Source organism: Microcebus murinus, chromosome 20 (assembly GCF_040939455.1).
Source record: "Microcebus murinus isolate Inina chromosome 20, M.murinus_Inina_mat1.0, whole genome shotgun sequence".
NCBI lineage: Eukaryota > Metazoa > Chordata > Mammalia > Primates > Cheirogaleidae > Microcebus > Microcebus murinus.
In genome coordinates this window covers 11727389-11751121 of record NC_134123.1, presented here as the reverse complement: position 1 = coordinate 11751121, position 23733 = coordinate 11727389, and the positions used below count along the sequence as shown (strand labels likewise).

The 23733-nt window shown below is 56.0% G+C and overlaps 1 protein-coding gene across 1 annotated transcript in view; it reads left to right on the top strand.

Annotated features, from left to right (window-relative positions):
* Positions 1-23733, top strand: part of CNGB1 (cyclic nucleotide gated channel subunit beta 1) — a 70184-nt gene that overhangs the window by 9533 nt on the left and 36918 nt on the right. The window contains exons 11-17 of the mRNA XM_020282584.2: positions 124-199; positions 1718-1754; positions 7420-7579; positions 8536-8733; positions 16636-16723; positions 17351-17417; positions 21812-21977. Of these exons, the coding sequence (XP_020138173.2) occupies positions 124-199; positions 1718-1754; positions 7420-7579; positions 8536-8733; positions 16636-16723; positions 17351-17417; positions 21812-21977 (792 nt within the window). The remainder of the gene's footprint in view (positions 1-123; positions 200-1717; positions 1755-7419; positions 7580-8535; positions 8734-16635; positions 16724-17350; positions 17418-21811; positions 21978-23733) is intronic.

Here is a 23733-nt window from a genome sequence, read left to right as displayed (position 1 = left end):
TCTGGCTTCCAGCAGGCTCTGCCTTTTGCTAGGCTTGTTATCTGCCGTGGGAGGGAGCTGACTCTGGCCTCAGTTTCCCCACAAGCCTTTCTACCTGGACACAGCCCACTCTCCCACCCACAGGTTGCTAGCCTGGGTCCTGCACAGGCTGGAGAGGGCCCTGCCGCAGCCGGTGCTCCACGGGAAAGCGGGGGAGCAGGTGAGTGCCGGGCCGGGGAGTGGGCCCCGGGGGGTCGGTAAGGGTGGGATGGCAGGCCTGTGTCCCTGTCGGTGAGGTACGGTGGGGGGGGGGGAGAAGGGAGCTGCAGAGGGAGCCCAGCCCACACGGGCTGCCTGTCTACACAGCATGCGCTCACCCCACCCACGCTCTCTGAGGCACGGTGGCCACAGCGCTGGGACGTGCTGGCCCAGCCCCGCCTGCCAGGAGCTGTCCTCGGTGGGGAGGTGCTCCCATGGGGGGAGCAGAGAGGATGTGGGCTGCAGAGGTGGAGTCTTCAGGAGCATCAAGGAAGAAGGCTTCCTGGTGGGGGTGGCTTCCAAGCATGTACAAAGATGCAGAAACAAGAGAGACTAGAATGTTCTGGGAAGAAGCGGGGCTCTCACAGGAAGCCAGCAGGGCCTATGTGCATTCCTGACAGCCTGGGGTTCCAACCTGGGTGACCAGGGGAGTGGGGCCTCTGTCACCTTCTCCTCTCCTTCCCTAAGAACCTGGCCCTTCTTTCTTGGTGACAATTGGACATCTCCATAGAAGCACCTGAAACTGGGAGGCAGGAGGCCTAAATTTCAGTTCTGGCTGCGTGACCTTGGCCCTGGCCCTCTCAGAACCTCAGTTGTCCCACCTGAGCAATGGGCTAACAGTCCTCTGTTGCCACCCAGGACTGTGAGAATGTAGGAAAAGAGTTCTGTAAACACAGATGTCTAGGGCCAGAAGAGAGGGCCGTCTGGCCAGGTCCTGGACCTCTGGGTCACTCAGGGCCTCAGCTGGGCTCTCCTGAGCAGGTGGCCCTGCTGTGTCTGTCTGGGGGCACCCCCACCTTGCTAGGCTCTCAAAGCTGCCTTCCCCCCCGTTCTCTCACTGTCTCTGGGCACGGCAGGGACCCTCTTCTCCATTTCATGGGCAACTGAGGCTCAGCGAGGTGGGCCAAGTCCCATGGCTGGAGTCGGACCCGGGTCTGGGCTCCTGCAGCCTCATCCACCTGGCCCTGTCCCAGGGCTGGCAGTGGGAGGGAGGCCGCAGTGGAGGGGGCAGGAAGCCTCAGGACCCCTCCCTGCGGGCTGAGGCTTCAGGCTCCGTGTGCCCGCACTCTCTGCAGGTGGTGGAGGAAGTTCAGCTTAGAATTTCCCAGGGTAGAAAGGGGGCCTTGGGGCAGGGACGACGGTTGAGGAAGAAGCCTTCAAGAGAGGGGATCTGGGGATCTGGGGACCGGGGCGGGCAGGGGAGGCATGGAGCTGGGAGCTTTGAGACCACCCTCCAGGGAAGGTGCCAGGCAGGGGCCAGCCAAGCAGCAGTCCTGGCGGGACAGGGGCCGGAGCGAGGGCGCACCTGGGGCAGGACAGCCAAGCAGCGAGAAGTGGGCTGAGGCCCTGGGGTCTTTGGCAGGTGTCACAGCAGGGGACAAGGAAGCCCCTCTTGCTCCTGCCTGTGCGGGGCTGGGGGTTGGAGCAGGGAGGGCGGCAAGGAGGCCACAGCAGCTTTTCCTTTTTTCTCCCCACGCAGGAGCCCGACTGCCCTGGGACATGTGACGTGCAGACCAGTGAGTGGCACATTAGCGGGTCTCTGTGCACATCTCTGGGAGGGTGGCTTGGTGGCCTGGGGTCTGAGCGCTCGCGGGCAGCGGGGCAGTCCCTGGCCAGCCCTGGAGTGACACAGGAGAGGGGCAGGGTCGGGGTCTCCTGGCCTGGAGCCAGAGAGCCTTGTGCTCTGCAGGCCCCGCCTCTGGTCACCCCCAACAGGTAGCCAGAGCCAGCCCAGAGCCAGCCGGCGGCTGGAGGGCCTGCTGGGCCTGGCTTCTAGCTCCCTTCTATTCAGAGAAAACAGCCCAAGGCCAAGTCAGATGGGCCCCCCTTCCCGTGGGCAGCCCCTAGAGAGAGCTCGCCCCACTTCCCCCTGGCAGCGGGCAAGTGGGTTTGGCCAAGCAGGGTCCTGCTGAGGGGCCGAGGGACAAAGGGAAAGGGGCAGATTCCCTTGGAGGAACCAGACCCCACAGACCTCAGCTTCCTTGAGCTGGGCATCCCCCTCACCTGCAGCCAGGTGGGGCAGGCATGTGATACGTTTCATCCCAGCCCTGAGTCAGGACTGGGGACAGAGGACTGAGGCCAGGAAGGGACTAGAGGCAGAATCTGCTCTAACTTCTTTGCGTGGCCTCCAGAGAGGCACGCATTGGGCATTCATTCGTTTGTTTAACAAATAGTTACGGACGGCCTACTATGTGCCAGGCCTGTGATGGGTTCTAGCTGTGAGCAAAGCAGAGTTCAGGGCCTGTGGACAGCAGCCCTGTGACCGTGGGCCTCAGGATGTCCCAGGATCGCCACGCTGTCTGCAAGGCTGTGCCCAGCCCCCGCCCCACTGGGACAACGGATGCTGGTCTTTACCAGCGCTCTGGACCTGGGTGGCCTCCGTGGCCTGGGACAGACAGGCTGGCCGACTGTGGCACTTGGGTCTGAGGCAGGGTCCCCGGGAGGCGTCCTGGTTTGTGGTAATTGTGACAATGTGAGGAGGAGGAGAGCCTGCCAGCTCAGAGCAGGGACACTCGGTCTCAAGGAGCTCCTGGCCGTCCTGGGGCGGGCAGAGCAGGGCCCCCATGGCCGTGGGGGCAGGCAGGGAGCAGAGCGCAGAGAACTGAAGAAACCCGCCCAAGGTCGCCCAGCACATCTTGTAGAGCGGTAACTAGAGTCCACCTGGCCCGGCAGCAGCTGCTCAGTCAGGCAAAGGTTAAAGGAACCAAAAATATTTCCCAGGCAGATACTTCCCGGGGCCACGCCTTGCTGTGAGGATGGGCGCCCAAGCCCGTCTGCTCCCGTGGAAGGAGCGCAGGTGCCCAGCCAGCTGTGGTCCTGTTCGAGAGCCGCATGGGTGGGCACCAGGTGGCCGTGGGGGCAGACTCAGCACGGGCCGGGAGCCCGCGTGCATTCGTCTCCGGGGGCTGCCAGACGGCAGAGATGGATTCCCTCACAATTCAAGAGCCAGAAGTGCAGATTCAGGGCGTTGGTAGGGTTGGTCCCTTCTGAGGCTCTGACGGGGACACCGTCCCCTGCCTCTGTCCCCACCCCGGCCCTGGCGGTGCTGGCAGTCCCTGGCAGTCCCGGGCTGTGCTCCAGCCCTTTCCAGTGTCTGCGCATCAGACCCTCCTCTCCTGTCTTTTATAAGGACGTCAGTCACTGGATTTAGGGCCCACCCTAAATCCGGGATGATCCCACTTAGAGATCCTTAACGTAATCACATCTGCAAAGACCCTGTTTCCAAATAAGGTCACATTCACACAGCATGGGGTTAGGGCTTGGGATTATCTCTTTGGGGGACACTCGTCATCCCACGCCGTGGGGAGACTCCGAGGGGCTGGGGGACGAGTGTCCCCGGCCCCCTTCCACTCGGTCATCCCGTCACTCGCTCATTCATTCCCTCCGCCTGTCCACCCGGCCGCCCACCCTCTGTCTTCTCCTCTGTTCCAGGGGCGATGGCAGCCGGAGGCCTCTGAAACAAGGGAGAGGGAGCTGGGAGAGCGCGGTGCACACGCGGACGGATGGAAGGAAGGAAGGAAGGACAGAGGATGCCCTGAAGAGAAGACCTTCCGGGGCGGGGCGGTGGCCACTGACTCCCCCCATTTGAACAGTGGACCCTGCCCCTCCCCCACTCCCAGGCAGGACCAGGGGAGCCAGAGTCACCTACACCAGCCCCAGAGCCTCTTCCCTGCGCCGGGCAAGGGACCAGGCCCAGACCGGAACCGGGGAAAGGCCAGCCCCGGGCAGCCTCTGAGATTTAGGCTAGGAAACAGGAGGGCTCCCCACCAGAAGGCTGGGGGAAGCTCCGTCCCCAAGCACAGTGGCGTATGCCTGTAGCCTCAGCTATTCGGGAGGCTGAGGTGGGAGGATCCCTAGAGCCCAGGAGTTTGGGGCTAGCCTGGGTGACAGAGAGAGACCCCATCTCTGAAATATTTTTTTAAAATAAAAACAAAGCCCCATGGAGGACTGTGACATTGATTGTCCTTTTTCAAACTCCTGACCTTGAGCAATCCGCCCACCTCGGCCTCCCAGAGGGCTAAGATTACAGGCATGAGCCACCGCGCCCGGACTGATTGTCGTTTTTAAAGGACACCTGCACGGCCCTCGGCACGGTGCCCGGCACAGTCATGGGGCACAGCTTTCCCAGAGAGATTCTCCTTACGACTGGCCACATTCTTTCCCCCAGTGGACAGCTACACACATTGTAATTAACATTAAAAAAGCATAAAAAGCATAAATCTAACCTGCGCTGGCATGATATCATTGGTCAGGGTAAAGCTGGTGTAGGTTTTGAGAGCGGGTGGCCTGCACAGGCCGTGGCCGGGATATGGGCGCTGCAGGAAGGGAGGAAGTACCCGGGGCCTGAGCCGGTGCCCCGGGTCCCAGCTGGCCCACAGATGTCTTTGCTTTAGCCAAGGAGTGATCTGAAAAATTAGATTGGTTGTGAACATTTAAATGTCAAGTGGCTTCACATAAATAAAATCTGGCTTCTTTTGGAAACTGGGCAGACCTGGCTGCCATGGGCCACACTGTGCTGGTCAGGACGGTCTGAGCAGCAGCTGGCACCTGCCCCGCTAGACCTTTGAGTTTGAGAACCCCCTAGGTCTCAAACTGTCAGCGAGGGGAGGGCAGTGCCCACAGACGGAATGAAGTGAGCAAATGCCTGGAGGTACAGGAGGGAGGGGGTGTGCCAGAGAGTGGGGGGTACTTCAGCTCACCTGGAGCCCAGAGTCCTTAATGCAGAAGATAAAACTAGAAAAGCTGGGGCCTGACTTTAGGAGATGAGGCTTTAGGCAATGGGGAGCCATTGAAGGTGGTTGAGCAGGGGGAGTGACTTCAGAAAGATTACTCGGGGGCTGAGCAAGCATCTGAGGCAGGGAGAGCAATCAAAGCAGGGCCACCTCCAAAGCACCTGGTGACAACTACGAAGAATGTCCCACCCCTAGATCTTCAAGAGTATGGGGAGCCTGAGAATCTGGTTCTTTGAGAAGCAGCCACCTGCCCAGTGGACTGTGATGAAGGGGAGGGCTGGGACCATACTTTGAGAAATACCGGTGAGTGAGTGGTTGGGAACGGAGCCAGGCAGGAGGAGATGTGGGCCTGGACCAGGGAGAGGCCGGGGGACGGGGTTTCACAACCCAGGCCTGCCCGAGAGGATGGAGGCTTGGAGCCAGGGCTTTGACAGTGGCCCAGGGTCTGGGTGGGGCCTTGGCCCGGGAGCTCCTTCCCCGGATGAGGCTGCTGCCTCTCACTGGCTGGGGTCAGAACCCCATCTGATGGCCCTGGGGGCAGAGAGGTCGCTGACCAGGAGGTGGCAGTGCTGACCAGAGAGAGCAGCAGTTTCCAGGTCAGACGCCTGCAGAGAGAGGCTGCAGCTCCAGGGCCAGCCCAGCCGCTCCTCCAGCGGGCCTGCTGGGCCCCGGCCAGGGGGCTGCGTGGCGGAGTACCCCATCCCCGCCCAGGGCCGCCATCCTCTTCTCTGAGCTATAGAATCTTTAGCTATAAAATAGGGACGGAATGGGGCATGTCACAGGCCGGCTGCAGAGATGAAAATAGGAAACTCTTGTAAAAGGCTTGTTCACTAAACAGGACCTAAAAGAATATGTTTGTGAAATGGAAAGCAAGCGTGTAAGCAAGGACCACATCAACCCTAAGGACAGCACCCATCACAGCGTGGCCACCAGTGCCAGCGAGACACTCACAGGGCATGCTTATCACCTGGGATAGCATGCCGGGAAACGGGAGTCAGGAGACCTGGCTCTGCCTCCAACTTCCTGTGTGGCCTTGGGCAAGACACTCAGCCTCTCTGAGCCCGCTCTCTGGTCTATAAAATGGGGCGAGCACTGTGAAAGCTAATGAGCTCTCGGGCACGGGGATGTCCTGTCCCGTGGATGTCCTCTGCCGTGCCCAGGCAGGAGCTTGCACCCCAAGGGGTGCTCAGGGAGGAGAGGCTGCGCCGTGGCTGGACAGCAGCACAGAATGACACGCGCAACAGGCCGCACCACCGGATTCGGGGTGTCACTCGGAGGAGCCTGCCTGGTCAAACCCAGGGACGTTTTCAGGGCCAGGGGAGCCAGGACTGACCGTGGAAAAGGCCAGTTCAGGATGCTTGTGGGGGTGTCCCTGGCGGACGGGACGACATCTGCACCTAGAAGCTGGGAGCTCCGTGCCTCGCGCATGGGCAACTTCCCTTATGGGAAGGTATGTATTCGTGCCTCAGTTTGCTCATCTGTAAAATGGGGGATAAAATACAAAAGAGAGAAAATAAAATGGGGATGATAACCTCAAAAAGTTGACGTGAAAACTAATGGAGTTAATCCATATAAATCACTTAGCACAGGTCCTGGCACATAGTAGGTGATCAAAAATGTAGCTGTGGTTGTTATTACCGTTATGATTATTATGCTACACTGTGAGCAATAACTTCCAAAGTCACAGGATGAGACTTGATGCTAACTTCCCTTTAAAGTCAGCGTCACTGATTCACGCTTGGCTTGAGGGCCACCAAGATCCCTGGCGCTTTTTGGGAACACCGGGTACCTAGCCTATCTCCCCGTTTCTCCCTGACACCCTCCTGGGGGCGTGCTTAGGTTCCGGTGAGGCGCCCCTGCACTTTCTGTGCGCCTGCGCCAAGCTCACACGCCCAGAGTGTTTCCATCGTCAAGGACCAGGGTGCAGGGAGAAAGGTCGCAAGTTACAGACTCCTCTCCCAACACGAGAAAGTCAATTCCCTTGGAGGCTGGAGCCTCTAGGCCCAGGAGAGACAAGGACTCCCAGAAGCAAGTGCGGAGCTTGTGGGCATGCTGTCACCAGGGGGCGGCATCGAGAGAGGAGGCCTGGGCAGGCTTTCTCTGCCTCCCTCAGGACAGTCCAGGCCACCCCGCACCTGGATGGAGCAGAGCGGCCCCGGGCTGGGATGAGAAGCGTCGTTTCTGCTTCTGCACAAACCTCTAAGAAGGACCCCTCCGTGAGACATGAACTTGATAAACTGTAATCAAAGCTCTGTCTCAAGAGGGAAGAGGGGAGAAGTAACAGAAGGAGACAGGGCAAATGAGCGTGGGCTTCCACCCGTCACCTGAGCTCATTATCAGCTAAACGTCCCGCTGATAATGGCGCCGTTTCCCCACTGCCTGTGACGGCCAAGGCCACGGCCACTCTCCTCACATCCCACGGACGCTCCTCCTCCTGTGTCCCCTGCAGTCAGCATCCTCCCCGGAGGGCAAGTGGAGCCCGACCTCGTCCTAGAGGACGTCGACCCTTGCTGGGAGGACGCCCACCAGAGTGACAGCGGCAGCCCGGTGGGGACAGAGGTGGTTCCAGCTTATGAAGAAGAGAACGAAGCCGTGGAGGAGGTGCCCAGGTGGGGAATCAGAGGAGGCCCTGAAAGAAAATGAGGCATTGTTTGAAAAGGTGACAAGCACGCAGTGCAGAATCCCAAAGGTCTGAAAGGGCATGGAGCAGGGCGCGCCCCTGCCTCAGACTCCCCTCCCCCTCCCCGTGGGTACCACGGCCACCGGGTTCTTACGCACCGCCCCGGAGATACCCCGGGCACAGGCAGGCAAGCACGCGGCCCCTGTTTTTGTTTTTTTGCACAGGAGATAGCCTATCGCCTGTACCTATCTGCGCCGTGCTATATTCATTCAGTATAGCTTGGGGTCTTTCTGCGTTCAGTACATGGAGCGCGCCCTCATTTTTTACGGCTGCATAGTATTCCATCATGTGGAGGTACCATAATTCATCCAACCCACCCACTATCGATGGACTGTCAGATGGATTCCAATATTTTGTTATTATGAACAATTCATCAGCAAGCGCTCTTGTATGCATGTCTTTGCACGCGTGTGAGTACATCTGCAGGAAATTTCCAGAGTGGGGATTGCCGGGTCCCCACTGGGCATGGAGTGTGGAATTGTGGGTAGTGATTGCCATTTCACCTTCCACAGGGATGTCACTATCTTTGTTACCACTAGTGAGTGTTGCTAGGGGATACCAGGAGGGCTGGCTGGGAGGTCTTGGGTTCTCAAGCCCATAACGTACATTGCTAAGATGGGGAAACTGAGGCCCAGAGCGGGTCAGAGGCTGACCTAGAGTCTCTACCAGGACAGTGGGGGCTGGGACGGGCCCCTCATGCAGTGAAGAGGGTGTGCTGCTGGGGGGAGCGGTGGCTGCTCAGGTGGGGCTCCCCGGGCTGGAGGGCCTCGGTGGAGAGCCCAGGCCCAGTGTCGCGAGCCACGGATGTCCCACGGAAAATGGGAAGGGGGTGGGTTCTGGGGGTACCGCCAGGTGGGCTCACCCCTGCCTCTAACCCCAACCCAGGGAGCTGCCCCGGATTGAGGAGGAGAAAGAAGAAGAGGAAGAGGAGAAAGAGGAGGAGGAAGAGGAGAAAGAAGAAGAGAAAGAGGAGAAAGAGGAAGAGAAAGAGAAGGAGAAAGAAGAGGAAGAGGAGAAAGAGGAGGAGGAAGAGGATGGAGAGGAAGAGGAGGAGGAAGAGGAGGAGGAGGAGAAGGAGCCTGAGTAAGTCGCTTGTCCCCCTGGCTAAGGGACGTCCCAGGGAGGGGTTCTAGTGGGGGACTGCAGGGCTCCTGGGGCGGGAGCTCCGGCCCTTGGTTCTGCGCTGTGTGTCCCGGGCTTTGACCAGAGAGGCTGGGAGAAGCGGGGAGTCCTCCGCTGTGCTCATAGCGACCTGGGAGTCATATTACCCACCACTCCACACCCCCCTGCACACGCACGCATGCACATGCGCACGCACGTATGCACACGCACACGCACATGCACATGCATGCAACCTCTTTGAGGGCTGGGACTCTCGTCTGTTGCTTTCACTGCCAGGTCTCCAGAGCCTAGAACGGTGCCCGGTGCACGGTAGGCGCCAGATAGATGTTAGTTGAGCGGGCGCGTGGGTGGACGTGTGGGTGGGCCCGCGGCTCCCTGTCATTGACAAAGCCACGCTGTCTCTCTCCACGCCCCCACTGAGGCCAGGGCTGCCTCTGACGCCTCTAAGGCCGCCCTGGATTCTGCTCTGTTGCCCAAAATGGTTGATTCTCCGCCAACATCCATAAAGATTTCAACATTAAAACACACAGAAGAGTTCAGTTAAAATACACGTTAAGAAACGGAGATCAGAGACCACTAAGAGGGAGCGGCTGTTGGCAAGGTGGCATGGACGGAAGGATGGGTGGCAGGTGAGCAGCTGTGGGCCGCAGAGCAGGCAGCTGGACACCTGGGCCTGGAGTCGGGGGCGGGGGAGGTCGGGCTGGAGACGTGACGTTGGGACTCTGGTCACAGATGGCGCCGAAAGCTGTGGGGCTGGAGAAGGTGCCCAGGAATCGAGCGTGGACAGAGGAGTGGCCCGAGGACCAGATCAGAGGCAGGGAGATGAGGAGGAGCCCGAAAGGACTGAGGAGGCCCCCCAGTGAGGGGGGAGTGAGAAGAGTGCAGGGCCTAGAGGCCAAGTTAGAAAGTGTTTCAAGGAGGAGAGGCTGCCTCAAAAGCAGGTTGTAAAGGCCTTGAACTTGATTTCCCAAGAGCAGTAGCAATAGGGAGCCATTGAAGGTTTGTGAGCAGAAGAGTGGCATGATCTGGTAGCTGTGTTGGGGAGAGATTGAGGCAGGGGGACAGTGAGGGGGCTGTTGTCACAGATCAGACGAGAGTAAGTTGCTCTTTCCCTTGCTCCAGCCCCTGCATCATTCCCTGTCCCTGTCACTCTGCATCCTTCCTCCCTGACCTGTCCCTCTGGCCGTGGCCTGAGATAAGACAGCACCATGGGCATCATGAGCACAGGCTTCGGCATCAGAAACGCCACTTTGCTCCTATTCGAGAGTGACCTGCTCAGAGCTTCTGCTTCTGCACCTGTCAAGTGGTTGGGGGGGACAATGATAGCCTCCTGCAGAGGGGCCGAAGGCCGGCAGTGATGATGGAAGTGGGGGGCCTGGCCTGGAGTGAGTCCCCATCAACACTCACTGACGTTCTTGTCCCCACTGAGCCCCTCTTTCAGTTCCAATCAGGTAATATTTAAAGCACGAGACCAACACAGGACTTCAGAGCTGGAAGCCTGTTTGGTGTCATCTGCTTTTGGTCCACCCTTGCTCAGTTCACATATAATCTTGCCATCCTTGACAGGAGGCCACACAGTCTCTACTTGCTCACCTCCAGTGATGGGGAGCTCACCACCTCTCAAAGGTTGTCTATTTTATCCATATGCACCTCTGACTTGTGAAATTATTCTTACACCAAAACTAAGCTTGCTTCCCTGTGGCTTCTATGACCCAGTCCTAATTCCACCTTCTCTGCCAACCCCAGGAAGTTGAAGACCATAGACACTGCCTGGTTTCATCAGTGCAGGTTGTTTGCACACTGCTTTCTACCTGCCCTGCGTGGAGTGCACAGCTCTGAGTCTCTCCTCCACGAAACTGGTGCACCAACACACAGGCCTGGAAAATCCTGCGTTTGCCACTGCTCTCGAGCTGAAACACCCCTTGAAGGCCAGTGATCAACTGTGCTTTCATGTATGCACACGCACTAAGGGCACACGTGTTCTCAGAATGCAGCACACATGGGCACACGCATGTGCATATCTGCACTATACACGTACATACCAGCACACAGACGCAAGCCACACATGCTGGGTTATGCACATGCTTGTCTCCATACATGTCCTGCATATATGCACAGGCACACTACCACACGTGTGTGCACACAGGTACACATGCATACGCTTGCACACATCCGCACCACACCCTCGCAAACATGCGCACGCACACCAGCACGTACCTGCAGGGTTACCCACAGATGCTACAGGCATACACACTTTCACACAAATGTTCACCCGGAGTTTTAAACTTGGGGAACTTTTGGGCCCCAGGCCCAGGGAGGGACAAAGGCACAATGACGACAGAGTGAGCGATCGAGGCCAGGACCGGAGGGTGTGAAGCCTGGGCCAAGTGGAGCAGGGCTGTCACTGGCTGGGGAAGGGTGCCCTTGGCCAGCTTTGCAGAGGCACAGGTTACTGATGACGTGGAGGCCCTGGTAACAGGCAGATGGTCGCCTAGCGACCTGGTCTCTGCAGGCAACAGCTCGGCTTTTCCTAGCAACCGTGGCCTTTTGGTCCCACCTGGCCTCCCTGGGGCCGCTTCTGCCGTTCCCTGCACATCCCCTCAATCTGATTAGCAGCAGGAAGGACCGGTGGCTCATCTGCCACCCGAGCCGCACTGGCTCGGGAGCCGGTCTCGTGGCTGGGCCGGGGCTCTGCAATTCTCCACTTGCTCGCGCCGACCCCAGGCATGGGATGAATGCCACAGCCCCGGCTGAACGCCTGCACCATGGGCATCCCTGCTGGCCAAGACAGACAGACCCAAGTAGGTGGCTGTTTCTCCCTACAGGCTCCCCTCCTTCCTTCTTTTGGGGTTGGGATTTCAAATGGAGTCTGCTGAAGGTGACAATGAGAACCTTAACTCAGGGGCACAGCCTTCTGGGGGGGGTTGGGGAAGGAGGAATGACTGATAAACCCTGGAGAGCTGGCTGCCACTGCTGTTCCCTGGACCTTGGACTTGGAAGCCAAGGGGCCTCCAGGAAGCCCAGCTCAGCCTGTCCCTGTCTGTTCTTCTGCTTGGAAATCCCTGGGACTTGGGGACATTCTGAGAGTTGCTGGCCTGCTGCTTCTGGGCTGGGCAAGAGGGGACCTTGGCAGGAACTGGGCACGCTGGTGACCCGGGGCAATGTGGCTTTGGTACATGGGCCCCCAGACAGCCCCTGGTGATGCTGCCGGGGCCACCACTGGGCTCCTGATAGCTGGAGATATTTGTGCAAAACGTTACCCAATCCACGTGGGTGATTTCATAATCCTGCAGGTTGCTACCTCCTCTGGGATTAATAACAATAATGACAAGAACAATAACGATCAAAGCTACCATTTGATTAGTACTTTTTCCTGTGTCAGACATTATGCTAAGGCAGCCTGAACGGCAGAGTCTATTATTAATCCCATTTCACAGATGAGAGCACTGAAGTTCAGAGGTGGCACCCTGCACGTCCAGGGTGCCCTGCCAGGAAGTGCAGACCTGAGATTCTGTCCCCAGTCAGGCTGGCTCCACGGTGAGCACTTAGCGCTAAAGACAAGGAAAGCCACTTACCAACATTTAGAGAGGAAGAATCCAGAAGAATCACAAAAACAACACTTGACAGTCTTTTTTGACTTTTCTATGAGATTGTCATTGGTCCTTCTGACCTTGCTCAAATAAGTCAGGCTGTACAGTCCAGGCAGAGGCAGCCCAAGGCTTCCAGGTGACTTGCCCTGGGCCATACACTGATTTCCTGGCCTGAAGCCAGAGTGAGCAGGACCCGGAGAAGCCTCAGGCTGGGACTGAGCGCAGTTCACTTCCTGAGCCTTCAGGCTGCAGGCAGAGAGCTGCGAAGGGGCCTGCATTGTTTCTGGGAGAGACTCCAGGCAGCCCCTTGCAGCAGAAGCTCTGTGGTAGCCCACCTGTGCAGGGCTGGCCCCACGTGGTGGGCACAGTGCTCCAAGCACCTGCAGGGGCCTGCAAGAGTGTTTTAATTTCTTTTACAATCAGACCCCCAAAATGAACTTTTAGATAGACTGTCATGTCTTAAGATATAATATTAACATGTTAATCTTTATACAAATGCAGGCACAAAAAGTAATTTTTAATATTTTTTAAAAATATTTTTAGGCCAGGTGTGGTGGCGCACGCCTGTAATCCTAGCACTCTGGGAGGCCAAGGCGGGAGAATCGCTTGAGGTCAGGAGTTCAAGACCAGCCTGAGCAAGAGCAAGACCCCATCTCTACTAAAAAAATAGAAAGAAATTAGCTGGACAACTAAAAATATATATAGAAAAAATTAGCCGGGCATGGTGGCGCATACCTGTAGTCCCAGCTACTCGGGAGGCTGAGGCAGCAGGATTGCTTGAGCCCAGGAGTTTGAGGTTGCTGTGAGCTGGGCTGATGCCAGGGCACTCAAGCCCAGGCAACAGAGCAAGACTCTGTCTCAAAAAAAAAAAAAAAAAAAAAATTTTTTTTTAAAGGGCCTATGAAGGCTAACATGCCCAGGACCCATGAAAGTTATTAATATGGCCCTGCTTCTTTCTTTCTTTCCTTCTTTCTTTCTTTCTTTCTTTCTTTCTTTCTTTCTTTCTTTCTTTCTTTCTTTCTTTCTTTCTTTCTTCCTTCCTTCCTTCCTTCCTTCCTTCCTTCCTTCCTTCCTTCCTTCCTTCCTTCCTTCCTTCCTTCCTTCCTTCTTTCTTTCCCTCCCTCCCTCCCTCCCTCCCTCCCTCCCTCCCTCCCTCCCTCCCTCCCTCCCTCCCTCCCTCCCTCCCTCCCTCCCTTCCTTCCTTCCTTCCTTCCTTCCTTCCTTCCTTCCTTCCTTCCTTCCTTCCTTCCTTCCTTCCTAAGCAGGGTCTTGCTCTGTCGCCCAGGCTGGAGTGCAGTGTCCTGCTCACAGCTCGCTGCGACCTCAGACCCCCAGGCTCAAGTGGTCTTCCCGCCTCAGCCCCCGAGTAGCTAGGACTACAGGAGCAGGCTGCCACACCAGGATAATTTTTAAAATTTTTTGTAGAGATAAAGTCTTGCTATGTTGTCCAGGCTGGTCTCAAACTCCTGCTGGGATTACGGATAAGAGCCACCGTGCCTGGCCTAGGTTTTCTATATATAAGACCATGTCACCTATAGGGAGAATTTAACTTCTTCCTTTCCAATTTGGATGCCTTTTATTTCTTTCTCTTGCCTCGTTGCTCCGCGTGAGACCTTCCATACTACGCCGCACGGCAGTGGGAGGCGTGGGCGTCCTTGTCTCGTTCCTGGTCCCAGAGGAAAAGCTTCCAGCTTCTCGCCGTGGGGAACGACGTTAGCTGTGGGTCTGTCACGTGTGGCCTTCACTGTGATGACGCATTCCTTCCGCGCCTAATTTGTTGAGAGCTTTTACCATGCAAGGGTGTTGAATTCTATGCAATGCGTTTTCTGCATCGATTGAGATGATCATACGGTTTTTATCCTTCACTCTGTTGACGCGGTGTTTCACGTGTGTCGATTTCTCAGTGATTTGGAGGAGGATCAGGGAGACGGCGCGTGTGCGGTGCCTGGCGCCCAGCCCCGAGCCCCAGGCGATGTGATTACTGGCTGATGATTGCTCCCAGGCCTCCGGCTGCAAACCGGCTGGCTGCCGTCCCGTCCCCACCTCCTTGCCCACCTCGGGAGGGCTGAGCCTTGGACTTCTGGGTAGAGGACAGTGACTCTAGGGTTTCTGAGTGGCAGATACCCAGGAGCCCCTCAGTGACAGGTGGGGTAGAGTGGGGCTGTTAGGAAGCAGGAACTAGTCCTAACTACAAAATCACATCAGCCCCCCCCACCCCCCTCCGTCCTGGTCATTTTAACCCAGAGGTCACACATGGACACCTAAGAGCCCAATTAAGCCCGGAGACAGGCTCTTTGGATATCTACATATTAATATGATATATTAATTTGAATTAATTATCAGCACCTAAATTCAGAAAATTCCACCTTAAAAACATATAGTTAAAAAATTTGACTGGGGCCGGGCACAGTGGCTCCTGCCTGTAATCCTAGCACTCTGGGAGGCCGAGGCGGGCGGATTGCTCAAGGTCAGGAATTCGAGATCAGCCCGAGCAAGAGTGAGACCCCGTCTCTACTAAAAATAGAAAGAAATTAATTGGCCAACTAATATATATAGAAAAAATTAGCCGGGCATGGTAGTGCATGCCTGTAGTCCCAGCTACTTGGGAGGCTGAAGTAGGAGGATCGCTTGAGCCCAGGAGTTTGAGGTTGCTGTGAGCTAGGCTGATGCCATGGCACTCTAGCCCAGGGAACAGAGTGAGACTATGCTTCAAAAAAAAAAAAATTTTGGCTGGGCATGGTGGCTCATGCCTGTAATCCTAGCACTCTGGGAGGCTGAGGCAGGTGGACCATTTGAGCTCAGGAGTTCAAGACCAGCCTGAGCAAGAGTGAGACCCCATCTCAACTAAAAAAAATAGAAAGAAATTAGCTGGGCAACTAAAAAATAAATAAATAAATAAAAAAATATATATATATATACACACATATATATAATTAGCTGGGCATGGTGGCGCATGCCTGTAGTCCCAGCTACTCGGGAGACTGAGGCAGAAGGATTGCTTGATCCCTGGAGTTTGAGGTTGCTGTGAGCTAGGCTGATGCCACGGCACTCTAGCCTGGGCAACAGAGTGAGACTCTGTCTCAAAAAAAAAAAAATAAATAAAATAAAAAAAAATATATATATATACATATATATATATATAGTCAAAAAAATTTAAAAAAATTTTTAAGTGGGCAGGACTGTCTAAAAAAAGACCATATCATTGTCTCCTTTTGAAAATTGGGGCCAGACATGGTGGGTCACGCCTATAATCCTAGCACTCTGATAGGCCAAGGCTAGAGGATCACTTGAGGTCAGGAGTTCGAGACCAGCCTGAGCAAGAGGGAGACCCCTATCTCTACTCAAAATAGAAAAAAAATAGCTGGTCATGGTGGCACACACTTGTAGTCCCAGCTACTCGGGAGGCTGAGGCAGGAGGATTGCTTGAGCCCAGGAGTTTGAGTCTGCTGCGAGCTAGGCTGACGCCTCACAGCATTCTAGCTTGGGTGACAGAGCGAGACACTGTATGAAAAAAAGAAAAAGAAAATGGGAAGATCTGACCACTCAAGTCCTCCATTCCAAGCGGAGTGGGGTGGGCACCTCCAGCTGGACGTGGGTTCTCCAATGTGCGACAGTCCTCCCTGTACCCCATCCTCGCCCCTGGCCCTGTCACTTACGTATGCCTGCTGCTGGGCCTGGGGCTCCCGAAACCCTCAGCACCTGCCGTGCGGCTCTGCTCTTACAGTGTGAAGGGAACCAGGGCCTGGGGTTGAGGTTTGTGTGGCTTGGGACAATTTGCTGTGTGATTTTGGCCAGGTCGGTTCACCTCTCTGGGCCTCACTTTTCTCAACTCTCTGCATCAGCAAGGTCGCCTGGAGGCGCTCTGGGGCAGGCCTGGGCGTGTGTTCTGAAACCCTACAGTGCCCTTTGGGCTACCCCAGAGGGCAGCTCCTCCCGCCGTCCCCCGTGCTTTGCTGGGCACACGTTGTTCCTCCTTCCTGGACACCGTTCCAACACCTGTTCCTGGTGGAAAATCATCACCCTTGAGGCCCAGGTTACAACAGGCCACCTCCTCTGGGACGCCCTCCTTCCTTGCAGAGCTGTGGCGTGTCCTTCACGCCCACTGCTGAGCGCGCATCCCAGATGGAGTGACTCTCAGCAGTCACTGCCCTGGGGGCTTCAGGACAGGCAGGACCTGTCCTTGGGCATCCCTGTGCCCCCCACTCCTGGCACTCAGGAAACCTGTCACACCCCTAACCTCCGTCCTCTTCTCCCGCCCCCCCGGGGGTCACAGAGTCCTGCTGGATAGCTGTTTGGTGGAGCAGGTGTGCGTGGGCCAGAGCGCAGTAGACGAGGCCCAGTCCCCGGAGGCCTCTTCCCAGGTACGGAGCAGCACCAGGCGCCAGGGCACCTCTGAGGCCCGGCCTGGGGTCGGCGGCGGGGCTGGGCTCTGTCCACCTTCTTTCCGGGGGTGTCTGGCCGGTGAGATGCCCACAGGAGGGAGGGGAGCGGGCGGGGCGGCCGGCCAGGCCCTGCTCAGCGCGGGGTCTGATGGTGTCAGGAAAGGCCCTGGCGTGGGCGAAGCTTCGAGTAGATCCGGGCTGCAGTCCCCACGCGGCTGCCTGACTCCGGGCAAGTCGCCTCCCCACCTGGGGCCCTAAGCGGCCACCTGTGTTACGTGAGGCTGCACGTGCCTTCCTGGGGTTGGTGGGAGGATCCGAAAGGGCTCGCACACGTGAAGTGCGGTCCTGGGGTGGGGAGCCCGTGGTGGCTGCTTTCGTGGTCTTGTCCCCACGCGTACAGGGCTGCACGGGGAGTTCCCTCATCGCAGGTGACAACTGCAGGGCTTAGGGCCTGAGGCCCCTCTGTGCCCTGCCCTCTGCAGGCTGTGGCCCTCCTCCGCAGATGCCCAGGAGGTGGGCGGGCAGGGCGAGGGGCAGCGCTGGGCCCACGCGGACTCCTGGCGGGGCTGGCGGTCACAGCTTCTGTCTTCACTTTCATCTTTGCAGGAGGTGCTGGAGGAGGCTGAGTTGGAGGCTGCGGTGGAGTCCGGGTCCGAGGCCACCAGCTCAGGAGGTAGGTGTGCGGTGGCGGTGGCCGTACCGGAAGGTCTGGGACGCGTTCAGGTGGGGGCAGCCACAGTGCAGGGCCCCCCCCCTCCTCGACCTCCATCTCCTTCTCAGCTGCTGTGTCGGGGCCACGTTATCAGAACCCGACGATGGCGTTCCGAGGCCCTAGGGGAATTGAGCTGAGGCCCCCGGACTCCCAGAGGGGCCGGGGAGACCCCACTCCCAGCCAACCTCTCCCGCCAGCGCCGGGCAGTGAGAACGCAGCTCTCTGCGCTACGGGCAGCCCAGCCAGGGTTTGATGCAGACGTAACGTATCTGAGTAAAAACTGGGACCAGAGCTTGCAAACAGCACGTCCTAGAGCCCTCGTCTCTTTATGAGGCTTCCCTGGCTGCCAAGATCTCCAGGCTGCAGCCAGCACGGGCGCCTTGCTGTTATTTACCACCCCACCCCCACCCCTGAGGACTCCACGAACAACGGCTGTCCCAGGTAGCTGGGGACAGGTGGACCCCGAGTCCTGGCCTGCAGGTATTGCGTGCCTTACCCTCCTCCACGTTCCCCAAGCCACAGGTGCTTCCATGGGGAGGCAGAGAGACCATTTTACAGATGAGAAAACTGAGGCTCTGTGTGTGTTGCATTTGGCCCAGAGATCAAGGCACAAGCTACAGTTCACTCCTCGCTCATCTTTCTCTTCCTTGCTGCGTGACCCAGACCCAGTGCTGGGACCTCTCTGAGCCATGACTCCCAGATCAAGATGAATGGGGCAATAACAGTCCCTACCCCACAGATGTTGGGCAGAGTAGGGGTGACAGTGCACCCCGAACTATGGCTGGCACTGAAGGAGACATCAGTAATGTGGACAATGATATGTCCCAGACAGCCAGAGACAGAAATGAGACTGCACCCAGTTGTCCTGACCCTGGGTGTCCGGAGCTCGCTCCCCACCTGACTTTTGGAGAGGGTTCTCTGTTAACTTCAACACACACCTCGGCCCCACATGGATGAGTAAGACCAGGAGCAAACAGGTGTGGCCCCAGGCTCTGGGTGGCTTTGTCCCCTTGCTTAGGTGGTCTGGGAGCCACGCTCCGAGAAGAGCTGAGAAATAGTCGCTTGTCCGCCACTACTCAAAAGTGCAGACCTAGAACCAGCAGCCGTGGCATCACCTGGGAGCTAGTTAGAATGCAGATTCCCAGGCCCCGTCCCAGACCTGTGGCATCAGCATCTGCGTGGTGACCAGGTTGTCTGCACATTGGTGTTGAGAGGCGACAGCCTTGAGCCTGGTTCTCCAACTTGACTGCACATTGGACTCACTGGAGAGATTTAAAAATTCCTGCTGCTAGACCTCATTCTAGACCACTGAGTCAGAATCTCTGGGATGGGCCCGGCCATCAGAAATCTTTACACCTCCCCAGGTGACTCCAATGTGCCGCCCAGTTTGGGTCCCAGGGCCCTAGGAAGAGTTACTGCTTCTGGTTAGAGGTGAAAGGAATTTATCTCCAGGGTTTCTCTGGACTGGAAAATTCTACCAGGCTCAGAATGTTTGAGTCCAGGGTTCTTTGGGTCTAGGAGTCTCAGTGCGTTCTGGGTTCTTTGATTCTAACTCATTTTGAGTCTGAGATGGGAAACGCCACTGCCGGTTTGGAAGCGGAGAGAGCGTGAGAAGTTGGGGGGCTGCGGGCTGTCTCTCAAAGCTCTCGGGCAGACCAGCCCCATGACTTGATGACGACGCATTCGATGTTGAGCTGCAGGGACAAGAGTGTGCTTCGGAGCTCGGGTGGCACTGCTGCCGGTGCAGGGGGCTGCAGGCTGGTGTGTTGGTGCTGGTGGGAGGAGCCCACCTATCTTGCCTCCCCCAACTCTGCTCCTGACTGCAGCCCCCAGGGTCCTGCCTCTGCCCGAGACCCTGTGGCCCCAGCACCATGGCTAACGCGGGCCGGAGCATGGAGCTGAACCTCCTGGTGCAGGACCAGCTGCCTGGCCAGGTGGCCCCTGGGCCTGGCCCCCCAAGCCTGGCGGAGCAGCTCCCCAATGTGCCCATCTACCACCGCCGCCCAGTTACCCGCATCCCTGTTCTCACCTCCCGGAGAACCACCTTGTCCAATTCCAGATTCGCCAAGGAGACCAGGAGCTCCATCCGCCTCCTAGGTAGTGTGACCTCACCTACTCAGCATGTTCCTGTCCGTGGCATGTGCTTCTGCATGGCTTGGACTGTCTTCCCACGTGGGTGCTGTGGTCATGGCATGTGCTCATGGAAAACCACCCCTTCTTGCTCTGCTGATCCATGCCTTCATCCTGCTTTGTGGTGGCGACTTGAGGAATTTTAGTCCCATGCCTAAAATTCCACACTTAGTAATTCTTTTCACTTGATTAAACATTCCTTTCTGCAGGCCCATCATTTTTTTTAGAGGTAGTCACTCACACTTTAGCTTAAACAAGTCACTCACTCAGATCTCTAGGCCAAGAGGCTTGGGCAGCAGTGAAAGGAGAGAAATAGAACAGAAGAGGAATGTGGGGGCCCAGTGTAGATAGAATCTACTCACAAGAGTTTGCTGGGAGCTGGACTTTCTGAGGACTATTGATATCTGCTCAGCAAATTCCATTTCAGGAAAGGCAAAGTCCCAGGCGCAGGCAGGCAGAAAAGGAGGAGAGGCCCCCTCAGAGGCCAGTGCAGAGGGAAGGCCTGTCTGGATCCATTTAATTGTGACAAGGTCCCCACAGTGGCATTCCGGCTGCTGCTGCTCACTGCCTGATGACAAAGCACTCAGGGACCTTCTGGCACCTCTGGACTAACCCCTGTCACTTTCTGCCTTAACCCGAGCCAGACCTGTCCACTTTCCCTTTTGATTTGACAGTGTGTGTGTTTCTGGTTGACACTGTGCAAAGCTGCCTGTGAGATCAGCACAGGCCGTTAGAACTGAACATTTTATGAGAGGAAGTCATCCGTGGCCCTAGCACCCCGAACGTGCGTGATCTTGTCTGCTTTTGGAAGCTAAGCCGGCTTGGGCCCGGTTAGCACTTGGATGGGAGAAGAGGTCCACTGTTACCCTTCCCTCTTCTTCCAAGGTGGTCGCAGAGAGGGGAGAAGGTGGGGCGCAGGTCCTCCTGCAGGGAGGGGTGCTCCCCTCCCAGTGGGCAACCTCAGGTCCACTCCTCCAACACCCACCTCACCGGCCGCTCCCTGGCCAACGCTGCTTTTATTTACTTACGATTTTTCTCCCGCTGGATTCTCTTTTTTATTTAATAATGTGTATTTAAACAGGAAAACTCCTTATCATTATTCAAATGGAAAACCCAGCGTTGCTTGCCAAAAATAGAAGGCATAAGTAGAAATACCCACAAACACACTGAGAGCAAAACGGTGCGATGGTTTCCCATGAGATCGCTGGCCCAGTGGAGGCTGGCAGCCGAGGTCCACTCTCTTAGCAAAAAAAAAACAAAAAACAGTGGATCGGGCGGCGTGAGAGGCGCGGAGGCCGTTGTAGCACTAAGCCGAGACTCCCTCTCTGCGGTTTCAGGATCTGGAGAGAATTGACATGGGAGCGGCACTCTCGCTGCCGTCCTCTGCCGCGTCTGTGCCTCCCAAGATCACCTTGCGCCTGCCTGGTCCCCGGGAGCCCCACGCTCTGGGAAACGTTCCCGGGGAAACAGTGGGACAGTGGAGGGACCCCGCTGTGGGAGACACACGACAGTTTTAGATGCTACATGTAGACAAGCCCGTTTTAATGAGGCTGCTTGGCCCCTTCCGAGCGGAGATGTTGTTTTAACGGAGGCGTCGTGTCCAGGGCCCTGGCCCTCAGGACGATCGCAGAGTTGAAACTTAAACTCTGGACGTAGCCGTCACTGTGTCATCGTTTTGTGGATGAGGAACCCGCTGCGGAGCTAGGATTGGTCCCTGCGCAGGGCCCGGGCAGCCAGCCTGGCTCGGCATCTGCGAGGCTGCCTCAGGGCGCCTGGGAGGCATTGTCACCTTACCTTGGGATGGGGAGACTGAGGCTCAGAGAGGGGAGTCAGGCTGTGCTAGGCCCGGCCCGGGTCTCCAGCTCCCCCGGCACCCCCCTCCGTCTGCGGGCGCCGTCACTGCCCCGGGTCCCTGGTGCTCGTCCAGACACAGGGACGCCAGGCTGGGCTTTGGACAGCGGAGTCCAGGCTGTGTCCAGGAGCCCCCGTGGCTTCGTAGCTTCTTCCGTGTCTCCTGGGCCAGTGGCTGGGGTAGCCGTGGCCCTCGGGGGACCCTGGGCCCCGCGTTCTTGCACCCCTGCTTTCCTGCGGGCCCGCTGGGAGGCGAAGCTGCCAGGGCCTCCCGCAAACATGCTTTCCGTGGCTTTCTTCAAGAACACAGCCAGCCCCTGGGACCTGGCTTCCCTCCCTCTCCCTGACTCTCTCCTCCCCGTGCTCTCCCCAAGTGGCTGCCACAGAGGAGCACCCGGAAGTGCAGGTGGAAGACACCGATGCTGACAGCCGGCCCCTCATCGCCGCCGAGGAGAGCCCTCCCTCGGCCCCGCCGCGGCCACCGTCTCCTGCCAGATCCGACACCCTCGCCGTCCCAGGCTCAGCCTCGGGGACACACAGGTCAATTTTTTATGCTAATCTTGGGCTTTTCTCAGCACTGTGCCACCCGTCCCTGCGGCAGAGGAGGAGATCGGGGAGCAGAGCATAATCCCATAAAACACAGTCCCAAATGCACAATCCGGAATGTTGAAGCCCCAAAAGATCCAAATCCCAAAACCATAATTCTGGATAAAATAATAAAAAAGTCTTTAAAAGATATTTATTTACATTTGAGAAACATAAAAATATGCCACAACACTTTATGGGCCACTTTACAAGTAAATAGGGAATAAGAACATACTTTCTTTCTCTAATTTTTTTTTCTTTTTTTTTTCTTTTTTTAGAGACGAGGTCTCACTCTGTCTGGAGTGAGTACAGTGCACTCAGGCTGGAGTGCAGTGGCTCAATCATAGCCCACCGCAGTCTTGAACTCCCAGGCTCAAGTGATCCTCCCACCTCAGCCTCCCAAGTAACTGGGACTGCAGGCATATGCCACCATTCCTGGCTAATCTTTTTTATTTTTTTTAAAAGACGCTATGTTGCTCAGGCTGGTCTTGAACTCCTGGCTTCAAATGATCCTCCTGCCTCAGCCTTCCAAAGTTCTGGGATAACAGGCAAGAGGCACTGCACCAGCCCAACAGAAATATTTTTGCAAGCATCAAACACTTAGGTATACTAACGATAGTTGCACAGTATAACAATTATGAGCATATAACCTGTGCTTATAAAGAAATCAGTCAAAAAGGGAAATGTATAAATGTATATCTACAGATTACTACAATTGGTAGTTGTGTGCATCCAACTTTACAACGGGAGTCATCAGTGAACAACTTAAGTCTTTTGACGAGATGGATCAAAAACCTCGAGGCGTCACCACCGTGTGTGCAGTCCCCCAAAGAGCCAAGATCTTGAGAAATTTTACCTTTCATAGATGTACAAAATGCAGACATGCAAAAAGAACAGTTCTTCATTTATTCAGGAAGTTTCAATATTTTGGTGTACACACATGATACTGACACACAAAGTCAACGTTGTAATAACATGCTTTTATCGAACCAAATTTGTGAAAAATTCATAAAACAAATTAGAACTCTGTAAAAATCTCTGCACAATTTATACCTCCAATATTTAAAGCAATGCAAAGATAAAATACATCACATAGTGAATTTTAAACAATAATGCTAGTGGCCGGACATGGTGGCTCATGCCTGTAATCCTAGCACTCTAGGAGGCCGAGGTGGGCGGATTGTTTGAGCTCAGGAGTTCGAGACCAGCCTGAGCAAGAGCGAGACCCTGTCTCTACTAAAAAAAAAAAAAAAAAAAAAAAAAAAATAGAAAGAAATTAGCTGGCCAACTAAAAATATATAGAAAAAATTAGCCAGGCATGGTGGCGCATGCCTGTAGTCCCAGCTACTCAGGAGGTTGAGGCAAGAGGATTGCTTGAGCCCAGGAGTTGAGGTTGCTGTGAGCTAGGCTGAAGCCATGGCACTCTAGCCCGGGCAACAGAGTGAGACTCTGTCTCAAAACTAACAATAATAATAATAATGCTAGCAATTTAAAATAGTGAAGAAAACACTAAAAAAAGAAAAAGAAAACAAAAATCCTAAAAAACTAAAAAGCAAATGGAAAACAGTGTTACAGGGATAGATTATGGGCGATCACACAAAGATAGTCCGTAAGATTTGGCCAACTTTCACGGTCATAAGCTTGTTTTGAAGTCTTGCGTCAAGACGGATAGCTGATTTTTTTCTTTTAGGACATCAGGAGATATGTTCAC